General features: G+C 39.8%; 1 protein-coding gene across 3 annotated transcripts in view; it reads left to right on the top strand.

Moving 5' to 3' along the window:
* The window catches only part of PCNX2 (pecanex 2), a 152,160-nt gene that overhangs the window by 25,267 nt on the left and 114,129 nt on the right, over positions 1 to 12,764 (top strand). For all 3 annotated transcript variants that reach the window (XM_042025252.1, XM_042025253.1, XM_042025254.1), the window contains one exon: positions 9,597 to 9,732. In XM_042025252.1, coding sequence (XP_041881186.1) covers positions 9,597 to 9,732 — 136 coding nt within the window. The remainder of the gene's footprint in view (positions 1 to 9,596; positions 9,733 to 12,764) is intronic.

The following is a 12,764-nucleotide window of genomic DNA, read 5'->3' as shown; positions in this document are numbered from 1 at the left end:
GACCAGGGAACAGAACAAATCAGCAAAGAGGAGTGGGTTCCCAGGCCTGTTTCTTTGTGGGAGTCAGTGGGAAGCCAGAACACGAGGTTTTGCAAAAAGAGAGCATGAAGGATGAAGGAAACTGACAGAAGTTAATATGAAAAATAAGAAAGGGAGACAAGGAAGCATGAAGTATGCTTAAGCTGGTTTTTGCGGGGGCAGTTTGTAATGTCTAGGCCAGAGAGATTAGTGAGAGCTGTTTGTTCAATGGGCAGTTTCTACCATCTGTGAGTAGGTTGAAGGGTAGCATGGGAAGAAAGGGGTTTTTGTTTTTTCTTCAGATGTTTATCTTCAAGTAGTCTTGTATTTAGACAATACAGAGCACTTACAGCATATAGAAAATAGAGGAGCAAACCTGCTTTAAGGACAGTTCAGGAATGAAGCATCTTTCCCTCCCCCCCCCCCCCCCCCCACTTTCCCCTGTCCCCACCTGCAGGCTTGCTCATCAGTTGTGTCAGGTTACTTCCTTTTTTGCTAAAGATAAACCAAATGATCAGTGAAGGAAAGGTTATTACTGATGAAAAAGGCAAATAGGATAAAATAAAGCACAAGGTGTAATCAGCAAGTGCTTCACTTAGTCTCTTTTGTGTGTCTGTCTTTAAAGGGTCCTTTACAAAAATTACTCTCTTGAGGGTGGGCCCTCTCTGGTGGAGATCTTCATCATAAGAGTAGCCCATAGCAATGGGAGATGCTGCTGTTATGGAAGGATATTAAAAAAGAGACACAGAAAGCACCTCTGCGATGAACTTGACTTATCTACCAGCCCATAAAAAAGTTAACTTAGGAGAAGACAATGATTTTGACAGTACAGCTTCATGAGCAATTGAAATGGTGCAGAAACAACCAATAACTTTAGGCCTGGTGTCTAAATTCATTAATGAGCCATCCAAATTAGATTTTACGAGTCAAGAGATGCAGGAGAAAATTAATGCCTAGCCAAAAGAGGTGGCATCCTCCTTTCATAGGGTAGGTTTTTGGTCTCATGGAGCACAGATTTCAGAATTAGGATAAGCATAGAGAACATTGCAGAGGTTTGCAGTAGATGTGTGTGAGCTCTTAAAGCACTTTTCACCAATCATGCTTGCTTTATACTGTTAAGATTAAGCTGCTCCTAAGGGGAAAACGTCAAACCTGAGTTGAGCAAGTGGAGTAACCATGTGGATTTGAATGGAACGTGCCCTGATGTGCTTCTTTATGAGGAGAATTGACCCAGGATAGAGGATGGCAAGAGGCCTCTTGCTTTGTGGGTGTTGTTGGGAGAGGCAGCAGACACGTCGCTGGTGTCTAGGAGCTGGTGATGCTTCTGGGTAACGTTCCAGTTGTGAAAGGGGAAGGAATTTTGACTGGAGAGGGTATGAACTCTGGCTGGTTTGTCAAGAGTAAGGTAATTGCCTTATGAATTGGCCATAGGTAACTACCTTTTAACACTGTTATGTAAAACTGAAGAAGGTGTCTAAATATTACTCAAAGAAAAGTTATTAAAGAAAGCCTTGAGGCAGACAACTAGTGTTTAATGATCTTCAAATTATAACTTGCCATTTCTGTGTATTGAGTCCTACTATTGTCTTCTCAGTTTGCAGGCTTAAGCATTTCACATCAGATTCTTAGGAACTGAAATTAAAGTAGTAGTAGTTCCTATGGCCCATAAACATTTTATCTTCTTGGCATAGCGTCTGAAATTAATTTCTCACAAATAATTCAAAATCTTAACAATGTCACTCTGTCACAGAAGAGAGGGTGTGTTATGGTTTTATTTTTGTTCTTTGTTTTTGTGTGCTTCCTGCTTTTTCTTTGCTTAGGAAGGGCTAGATGAACAACAATGGATTACAATGTGCCAGGGAAAGCAGATGTCTGAATCTAAAGGGGTCTGTGATTTCTTCCTTTGGAGACTCCTTGACTTTGCAAGCAATACTGTTAAAGGGAATTAGACTTGGCCTTGTCAAATATCAGTGGTCCACCACCTCTTTTTGATTCTTCAGTGTTGTGAGATGATCTTTGGAATATTCTCCAGTTTATGAATGTTAATATATATTCTATCAGTTTCTATTTTTTGTCTTTGTTTGGTTTTGGTTTTTAGTTCTATTGTTGGCTCTTTCAACTATAGTAGTTGTCCTAATATTACCTGTACCTGCTGTCCTTGTCCTGGGAAATTTTCAGAGCTTCTTAAATGTAGTATAAACACTTTCTTATTAATAATTTCCAAAATTATCCATTAATTCTATTAAAGGTTACTGAGAATTAGAATTTCTTCAGATTGTCTCTGTACTTGTCTGTTGCCAAATTGGCTCTCACTTGCCTAGCAGTCCAGCTTTAAAAATATTTGATGACCTAGCCAAGTTAAATCTTGAGGAGGTTTTAGTTGGAATGATCACCAAAACTAGATAATTCCTTTTCCATTTTAATCCCCACTTTGGTGGGTGATTCTTGTCACCGAGTTTGGTAAATTATTTAAACATTGGCAGGTAGCTAATCAAGTCCCCAATTATTGTCAGTGTAATTACCCTGACTCTACTTTTGTCTGTTGGCTTGCCAGCAACACCTCTTGCCAGCAGTCCCAGTGGATTGGGTTCCCTGCTGAGCTAATTGCATCTAAATTTGATGCTCCCATTACTCTGCCAAGTTCACCTCTAGCTGTAAATTGCTTTGTGACAGGCTTTGACAAGACAAAAGTATAAAGTCTATTCCCAGCTCATGGATGATGTTAAAAGTTAGTACAAAAAGACCATTTGAACCTGTTCCGAAGTGAGTCACCACGACATGTGATGGAGCCTGTCTTTCCTTGAGGTGGCAGAGCACCTGCTTGCCCTGAGTCTTGGTGACTTGGGAAGACAAACACCATCACTCTGAACATCCTCCTTTCCTCCTTCTTCACCTAGGTTATATGCCGAGTGCCATATTGTAGGGAATGTCCCCCTGGTCAGTTGGGGTCAGCTGTCCTGGCTTTGTCTCTTCCCAGCTGCTTGTGCACCCCCAACATCCTCACTGATGGGGTGCTGTGAGAAGCAGAAAATGCCCTTGGTTGTGTGTTAAGGGCTGCCCAGAAATAGCTAAAACATCCCTGTGTTACCAACACCATTTCCAACACAAATGCAAAACATAGCTCAATACCAGGTACTATGAAGAAAATTAACTCTACCTGAACTAAAACCAGTACAGAGAGAAGAATTGCCCAGCTCTTAGCAAAAAGCACCTTTATTTTAGGTGCAGATTCTCCTTGCTGTGTGACACTTGGGCTTTCATTTGGAATCAATTATATATAAAATCCAACTTGCTCTATACCTTTAAAAAAATAATTATTCCAGTTTGAGCCTTATCCTGCTTTCTTGGTCATGTATCTTTTAATTTACCTGTAAAGTTATTAAAATAATATCACTTTATGTAGGATAAAATTATATCCATGTATGTTTCATTACTATATGTGATTCAACCATACCAGTGCAATCATGCATTCATATTGCACTTTGCATGTTCTGTCTGAGCAGTTGATCCTCTGAACTCCTCACTGTTTTTAGATGAGGCTCTGACACTGAAAACAGGCTTCTAAAAAGCTATGTTATAGCTAAAATCTAAAATGTTTTGCAGTACAGATAAAGACCTCAATTAAAGAAAAATTGCTTAGATTTTTTGTTTGAGAATAATTTTTTTTTGGGAATCATCAGGGCCAAAAGTTTAAAAAAGTATTTGTAGCAAACTAGTGGCTAACAAGTACTAAAAAAATAATTTAAGGTACCTGTCAGTACGGCTGCAGAGTGCTGGTGGTTTTAGCCCTGGGCAAAAGAGAGAATGTCAGATCAATGAGCTAACTTATTTGATTTACATTCTCATCCCAGAATAAGCTGCTTGAGTGTTATACAATAAGAAAGTCTATCTGAATGCCTTAGTGGTACTATATGTCTCTATCATAAATCCACTAATACTTTAGTACGTTCACTAGTGGAAAAATTCCCTGAAACCTTGAGGTTATTCCTCATAGGAAAGAGTAAACTTAAGAGTAGATATTTTTTTTTAGTGTTTCAAAAGGCTGTTTTAGAATGACAAAAAGTGTGTCACTAAAACATCTTTGTATTTCTCAGCAAGGTGACCCAAATCACACAATCCCCCCACTGTCTTGTAATAAGCTGCTGGATCTTAAAGATTTCTTATTGCTGCTTGTCAGGTTGTGCAGCTCTGCAGCTGAGCATGTTTTGAAATGGATGTGAAAAATATTATAGAGTCTTCTTTGGCATTCAGTGATTTCAGATGAGCTGCTCCCCCGGGCATAGTGCTGCTTGAACACAGAAATGAGCGGTGTGTCTGCTCTGAGAATGGTAATGAAGCCATGGATTTTTCTGAAAAGTACTCTTTACAAACTCAGTAGCATTTTCCTGATGGTTTCCAAGGGGCAGGAGGAAACCCCTGTGTTAAGCTTGGCCAGTTAAAATCCTTCCCTTTATTTGTGTAGGAGTTTCTAGCCCTTCTTTCACTGAACACTGGGCAGGACACGAGTGTTTTCAACAGAATGAGACTCAGAGGCGAGCGGGAACCATGCTGCCGCATGATGGCAGCAAAATCCTGCTCAGGAGTAGGAGTTTATGGAGGCCTTCAGGTGTTGGGACTGGCTTCTGTTCCATCCCCTGCCCTTCTGTAAGAAGAGCTAAAAGGAATGTTTTTAAGTATTTTGGAGATAACGCAACTGTGGATGCTAATAATGCATTAATTCCAATAAGGCTGCATCTTCTCAAAATGCATACTCTAGTTTATTAGGTAACACATACTGTTTATTTTTAAAGTTTTTAGCACATTTATCTTTGCTTTGAAATGTAATAGGCTTTCAAATTAGCAGTTTACATGCTTACTAGCAAAATAAAAGTATCTGAATACTGGGAAGTAAGAGTGTACTGAATGAATCCCATTCTTAACATTTGAGTAAGAAAGCATTCGTCACTTCCTACCTTCATATTGACCACAGTGCCTTTGGGAACGTGCTTTACAAGGCCTTTCTGTCCATCTGAAGTAGCTGACTGTTTTGTAGTCTATTGCAACACTTCAGCAGTGATCTGTTATCTTTCCTGCCTGTTATGTCAGTGTATCACTACATCCAGCTTTCACATTCTGTAAAGTTAGATATTCTGCCTTATTGTTGTTAGCTGTGTTATTTTTACTAGTTAAAACAAATGCTAAAAATTGTCCCCAAATCCTGTAGTAAAATGTGTATAAATTCACATTTGTACAACTAGCAAAATATGAACAAGATTTAAGAGAGATTTCATCTTTACCTTGAGCTGCTATCAGATGTAAACACTGAAGAAAGTAAAGATGCACATTCTGAATTAATTTTACTCTTTATGAAACTGCTAATGGTCTTACCAAAAAAGTGAAGAGTCCTTCCTCTTTGAGTTTTTTTCTTTGTTTCCTGTGATTGAATTTGTCACATAATCACCCACTCCTTATGCAGCTATCACTGGCATTATTCAATCTTCTTATGTGCTCTGAGTTGCTTTTTAGTGTAAATCTTGTTGTTTGGTTATTTGGGAACTGTAAATCATCATTTTCTTGAAAGAAGCAATATCCACAGCTAGTGGCTTTAGTGTCAGTCTGGAACTGTGCAATACTCTGGTCAGATTGGTGCTGGCAGCTTTCTAGTGGAGACCTAATGAGCGTCATCCGTTCGGATAGCTACATTTCAGCCACAAACTGACTGTTTTGAAAGACCACAAAGGTATGGGTGTTTCGAGTTCCTGCTGTGTTGTCAGCACTGGCTGGGTCTTGTGCAACCACATTGCTCAGGTCTCAGTTCAGCAAGTGCTTTTGGATGCACCTCAGACCAGTACCCCAGAAGCGATTGCTTGTTGGACATGCAGGAGGAGACATTTCCAGCTCTGAGCTGCCCTCTGGCTCCTCACAGCCGTAGTTGCTTACCATCACGTAAATATCTTTCAGCTCTATTATTTGTTATTGCTATTGATATTTATTACACACTGTAAGCTCTATAGTGACCCAGACAGCTGCCTTAGGCAGTCTAGTGAAATCTTTCTGGTTTTAAACATGTGAGGACCAAGAGGAAGGCGCTTCATTATTGCAACTGTTGTGATGGCTACAAGATTCCCTGATGCAGGTTAAAATGAAATGTAGCCAAAACCTGCAAATCAGCTTTATTAACAGGGAATTCTTTGTGGTGTCCCTGTATAATGAGCTTGCTTTGAGAGGGGTTCAGATCCAAGGCTAGCTAGTCCTAACAAAGGGGATGACTTAGGCTGGGTTATATTTGAATGGCTTGGGCCAAGTTGTCAGTGGTGTGAAGCAACAGGCTAAACAGAGAGGGAGAAAGACGATTTTTCCAGCACTATGTGGTTATACTAAAACATTCTATGTGATGTATTATTGCTCTGCTACCTTATGCTTACCGAGTGTTCTTACAAAACGGGATTATGAGCCAGAAAAAAATTCCTGGTTTTATACCCAGTTGTCAGTAGAGGGTGCTATGTAGCTTTTGAATTTGATCTGCGTGGGTTGTATGTTTATCAAAGACATTTTTAGTTAATAATTTATTATTCGAAATTTAGTTCAATTATACCTTTGCTTACATTAGCAGTGCAGTTTACTGTGATAGATCTTGATAATATTAATTTGATTCTGCAAATGAACAGATTTTCTATTTAGCAAGATTCTGTGTTATATTGCGATCAGCGCCATTATAATGATTTTATGATTAGAGAGTGTTTGCTCCTATTTATATATGGTAATAAATTTATAGAATCTAGTTTATAGGCTTACAAAAACACAAACACCATCATCACATTTCTTACTGGTGTTTGCTGTCAGTGTGATAGCAATGTCATCAGATGAGATGTACAGTTTCTAAGTAGCTGTGCAAGCAATTCGTCGTTGGGGGTAGCAAGTGAATGTCAGAAGGAGGTTGTGTGGAAAATAGGGATAAGGAAGACAAAAACAACAAACAGGAGCTGAAGGAAATGGAAGATGAGGAGACAATAAGAAGATACCGAGAGATGAGGCTGATGACTGCCAGATGACCGACTCTGATTTTGGAACTGTTGCTTTGCTAGCTCTGCCTTCCCATCCTCTCTGCCCTAATTGCCTTTTCAGGCTTATAAAGTTTCCAACTCTTTCCCACAGTCAGTGTCCTGGCTGCTTGTGGTCTCCTCTACCACTTGCTGATAGGCGGAGCTGTGAATTTTGTCTGTAAACACAGAACAGACTATGGGCGCTCTTGGCTTTTTGGTTAACTTCAAGTCTGGTGGGAGATGATTTGATTTCCTAAGTTGATTCTTGGAAGAAGTCTTATTAGTAAAAGATTTTTGATTTCTGAGAACGGATAGACTCCCCTGGTACTCTGCTCCATCCGTCTGTCCTTCTGCCATTTCCATTTTTGGTGAATGTGGGATAAAAGATGTGGTCTGATCTCAAAATACTTTTGCCTTTTGTAGAAAGACAACTAAAGATGCAGAAATGTAGTGAAGATTGACTTCATTTAGGAAGGCATGAGCAACCACTGTTCTATTCCCCTGCTGTTTTGTTGAGTCACCTTTTGGGCAGGAATTCCCAGGCTAATGTTCCTGCATAGCCTGGGCTACATTTGCCTTTTTCCTGCTGTGAACAAGGAGACTCAGAGTTGCACCCACAATGACAAGGAATGGGACAGCTCATCCTGAGGAAACAAACAAAAAATCCCTTGCCTTCCTTCTGACTGGACAAGGTTGTTCTGTAGTCCATATCTGTGGGAATCTTACTCCTGGGAGACATTCCTCAAGGCTTCCTCCACTTTCTTCCTGCTTAAATCTTCTGGTTGTGATCCAGGATCTTGGATGAGTGCCCATCCCTTCTGTACTGTTTTGTTAATAACTGCTGACAAAGGAGATGATTCTTACAGAGAGCTGTCTTGTGGCTGGGACGTCAAGTGGGTTGTGTTGGGCCGTGTTCTCATTTGCTAGTACCGTCCAAAGGAAACATGACAGCTGTCCTGACTCTCTGGAGCAAATCATGCTGCTGTCTGTAGCACGAGGAGTGTGGAGTGCAGAGGAAGCCATTAGGGTCAGGAGCACGGGGTGCTCTCATTTCTGCTCAGCTGAGAGTTCTGCTGGAGTGGCAGATGGTGAATACCAGGTCTGGAATTCAAGCCTGATAGCAATCAAGGCTTTGAAAACATAAACTACCTGGCTCAGAAACCAGAGACAGGATGGCTCATCTGGTGACATCCTGAGGCTGATTGTGGTCCTGTTGGTCCAGGCAGAGGTAGCAAATCCTGGAGGGGAGGAGAGAGTGTGTGCATTTCAACCTGTTGGTGTGACACTTCAGCCCTTTTTTTAAGTAATCCAGACATTGAACTGTGTTCCAGAACAGTGCTAACCACTGCAGCTGAAGTTAACAGCCAGTTACGTGCAGGACAGCCACAATTTTAATGCTTTAACAAGGGTTACATGGCAGCCTTTGGGAATTGGCAACCAAAGGCGAGGCAAGTTGAGTTAACTAAAATTAATAAGGTGCCTCTGGGGCAAGTGTAGGGTATGCAAGAGGAGGATTTTAATCTTTGCACTGCCATAGGTTTCCTGGCTGACTGTAGGCAGATTGCTCTAGTTTCTTCCTGCTTGTCTTTATGCAAAATAAGAGCAACAGATATTGACTACCTTGCATGAGCATGAGCACTTAGGTGCTTTTACCTCATGTAGATACAAAAGTAGTAAGAGCCCAAGGCAGGTATCCAGAGGCAGTGGGCCAGTGAGCTTGGAGCAGAGCACCTGGTATATGAATCTCATTTGGAAAAGAATTAGAAAGAAGTATTCAAAATAAATCTCTTCCCCAAGTAACAATTACTTCATTTCAATAAAGTTCTCTCTGAAACCCAGTCAGTCATGTCGTGGTAACACCATTGCTGCAACCCAACAGGCTCTGCTGCTCTAAGTGGGGATTTTTGCAAGTGTTTAGATGCTGTAGCTTCAACACAAAGCAGTAAATGTGAGGAAAAGCAGTAAATAGTATCTTGCTCAGGGCCTTCCCAGGGTGAGTTTACACTCAGTATGGAGGGTATCTGAGCTAGCCTTATGTGAATTAGTTCATGTATTGTTGTTTTGCTAGGGCAGGAGGAAGTTCTTGTGGGCTGAATTCTCAGCAGGGTGAATCAGAACTCACCGAATTTAGTGCAGGTGAAACCAGACCAGCTTGGTACCTAAGTGAGCTTGTTGGAAGCTATTCCAGGATCTCTGCAGTATCTACTTTGCAGTTTTGCTCTGTAGATGTGCCTCTCTACACTTGAATTGTCAATGGACAGAAAAAGGCACTTCTGAAGTGTGATTCCTTGAGGGTGTTCATCTCAGGATGAGAAAAGCTGTGATACAGAAGTATCTGTTTCTCTGTGGTGGATGTAGTAAATCAAGTGTATCTGAATTTGGGTGTTAACTGCTTTGTGAGTCTGTGCTATACTTCAGATATGAAGGTGGAAGGTTCCCAAGTCCTGTGAGCCAAACAGTAGTGTAATTACAGGCTTTCTCCTGTAATGTTTCACACATATTAGGAAAATATTGCTGCTTAAAACAATCTCTTTCCTTTCTGTCCTCTGTGCACAGTGAAATACAGTTCAGCTCCTCTAGTACTACCACTTCAGAGAGCCAAGAACCATCTTCTGGGGATCAAGCAGCGAGTGCGCTTCAGCAGCAGCTCCTACTGATGGTGGCCAGAAGGACCCTTTCAGAAAACCCACGGGTACATTGTAATATCTGAGTTTCTAGCATCCTGATGGACTGCTCAATAAACAAAAGCTGCAGGCTTGTTCCTGAGACAATTTTGTTGATTTTGCTATACTGCTTTTCCTGGTATTGCTCATGTGGGAGAAGATGTGTTTTATGTTGATGGATGCAACTCAGCTGTTTTCTACTGACACTGAGTAGTGTCCTAGGGGAGTATTTAAAGACTCCATCACTGAAAAAGTTCATCTTCTGTCTTCAATCGTATTTCATTTGGAAGAGGACACAGCTGTTAGGATTTTAGAGACACCACCAGATTTTAATAGCATGAAGTGTTTATTCCAGATTCATTGCTGTCATAAAACCTCATGTCTGGTTTCACTTTTCTGAATTGGGCAACCAGACCTGTGAATGTTTGCTGTGGAATGTTGAAGCCACCTCCTCATTGCAGCTAGTAAAAGAAAAAGGCCCTCAGACTTCAGTTTGTGTGGTGTTATGTGGACATGAATTTTACAGTGGTTGGGGTCTGCGACTTAGGGCTATAATCAGTTTTTACAATTCCTTTTGTAATACCTTTGACTTTCTGTCTGCTGTGGCAAATTCTAGTTTGATATTTGTGAATAACATTAAAATGACAGTTAATTGCCTTTCGTCTTAGATTTCCCTCAGGAACATAAAGCTAAAAGCAACTTGTATAAAGGAACTATTTTAAATTAAAAATCAGTAAATTGTCCCAAATACTGTCTTTTATATTTGGACAGTGTCTTCCATCCAAAGGCTTGGATGTTTTCCAGATATTTATAGTCTTGTAAACTGCCTGCAAATTAGAGAACAATTGTCATTTCTTCTTTCTCTTTTGGGAAGACTGCTCTCCTCAAGGTCACATAGCAAGTTTGTAGCCAGGCTAGGCAGTATTTTCAGAACTTCCCGATTTCTGAATTTTTTTTCTTAAACATGAAATTCTGAGCCTACATAAGTCAGGAAAAGTGTTACCATTGATTTTGATGAAGCTAGGGCTTCAGGCTGTCTCTAACACCATATAAATTTATGAAGTGAATTTTTATAAGCCCTCTTTTGATAGGAGAAACAGCTAGACTTGAGTGACTTGCTCAGGGCTAGTCAGAGAGTTTCCCAAATCCAGCTTGGAATCCATTCCCCAATCAAAAATCTGACTCCCACCCAAGCACTACAACCTTCACGCAGAAGATTTCATCCAAAGGTTACAGTTCCTCAGGAGCCAAGATGTTCACTTATACACTCAGCTAAGATGTGTTGGGCTGTTCTGGGGACTCAGCGATCAAGTCCTTGGGTGTTTTAAGTGAACTCTCTGCCACTGTTTTGATTTTTTTGTCTAGTTATAGTGGGCAATCTACATTAGATGTGTGAAGTTAATGGCTGCAGTGGACTGAGTTTCGCTTTACTTTCTGTTGGGTAATAGGACCCAAGAGAAACAAAACTCTGCCAGTATTAGCAACTGTAATGTTTTAAAACATGTTTTTTTCTTCAAAAATGCCCCAACCACATGTTTAAGTTACTTTTTAAAGTAGTAATAAAAGTATTAAAATTTGGACTCCATAAACTGCTTTCAGGTTTCAAAGTCAGTGTAGTGAAAGGAATGCAGTTGGTCTCATGGTTTTTAAATCACTCGGAACTGTTAATAAAGGAAAGAATGCCAAATAGCCCAGCATCCCCTTGCATGTCTCAATGCTCAGAAACATGAGGGATTGTCCTGCACTGCTAGCAGTTGAGCTCCCTGACCTGGCATGGCTGAACACTTTTAGTCAATTGGAGGCACGAGATAAAATGCCTAAACTTGAATTTCTTTCTCCAGAGTTTATGTTAGCCTGTTTCACCTCACGTTTGCCAGCAGACTGAGGATATCAGCGAGTTGTTTCCCAGCTGATGCACAGGAATATATTGTCATGTGTAAACTGTGTGTAAAATTCCTTTTCCTGGAAAGCGAAGATTAGAAATTATTCCAATATTCTGAGAGAAAATTTAACAGTTCCTTTGTGCAGGTGGACAGGTTGTTTAAAAAACTGTGGTTTGCTAACAGTTCTAATTTGATGATCAATTACTTCACACAGAAATCCCCTTCCCTGACTAGGAAAGTTTATCTAACATAAATAGCTCTAATGTAGACATTGCTTAGAGTTCCATAATAAGTATATTTGTTAATTATTTGTCTTTAAGAGGGGATGGGGAAAAGGCTGCCTAGGAGGAGGTTGAAAACCACTGGACTTCGCAGTGATTTCAAAATCTCAAATTCATCTTCTTGAAAGAAAAATAAGTAATTTCCCCCCCTCTGTAACATCAGTAATGGTATACCTTGGAAAGAAATCACTGCTTTGCAGAGGTGTTTTTCTTCTGTTGTTTAGCTTTGCAGGCTTGGCTAATGGTCTGTAGATAGTTGCAGGAGAGTTGTAGAGAAGTTAGAAAAGGCCTTAGAATCTGGCAAAAGCAAAATATTTCTTAAGGAAATATCCAAAATTCAAAAGGATGGATTTATGATTATGATAGTAAGATTAGAGACTCTTTAATTAGTGCTGTTTATGCTATTTGTGCTTCTTTGCAATTTTTTTCCTCCTCTTGCTGTTCTTGAGGCACATCTGATGTGGTATTCAAAGCATCTCAGGAAAGATAAATAAAGCTGTGTTCTGGAAGAAAAGTTGATAAGTCACACCTCTAGGCCTTAAGGCCTACTTTTAAATTTTTTTTTTAATTTGAAAACAAGGTTTTGTCCTGTCATGTTTTTGTGTTGTGCTGTAATTAGCCTGATACATGGGAAAATCTTCAAAAAGAAACTTTAGACAAATACTGGATCTGGACTAAAAAATAATTACTTTTTAAATGAATATTTAGTATTAATTTCTAAGCATATCATCACTGTTGAGCTCCACAATTAATATAGTTTCTGTCCATCTGCAATAATTAAGCTGGTGTGATATTTTTGTTTCTGTTTAAAATTAAGAAAATAAATTCGCTAACATGCTGCCACTACTCCTTTAAGCAAAAAAAAAAAAAAAAAAAAAAAAAAAAAAAAAAAAAAAA

The sequence above is a fragment of the Corvus kubaryi genome, unplaced genomic scaffold (genome assembly GCF_017639235.1).
Source record: "Corvus kubaryi isolate FWS band 111438036 unplaced genomic scaffold, C.kubaryi_AGA036_p1.0 37266, whole genome shotgun sequence".
Taxonomy (NCBI): domain Eukaryota; kingdom Metazoa; phylum Chordata; class Aves; order Passeriformes; family Corvidae; genus Corvus; species Corvus kubaryi.
This window is presented reverse-complemented; position numbering and strand designations above follow the sequence as displayed.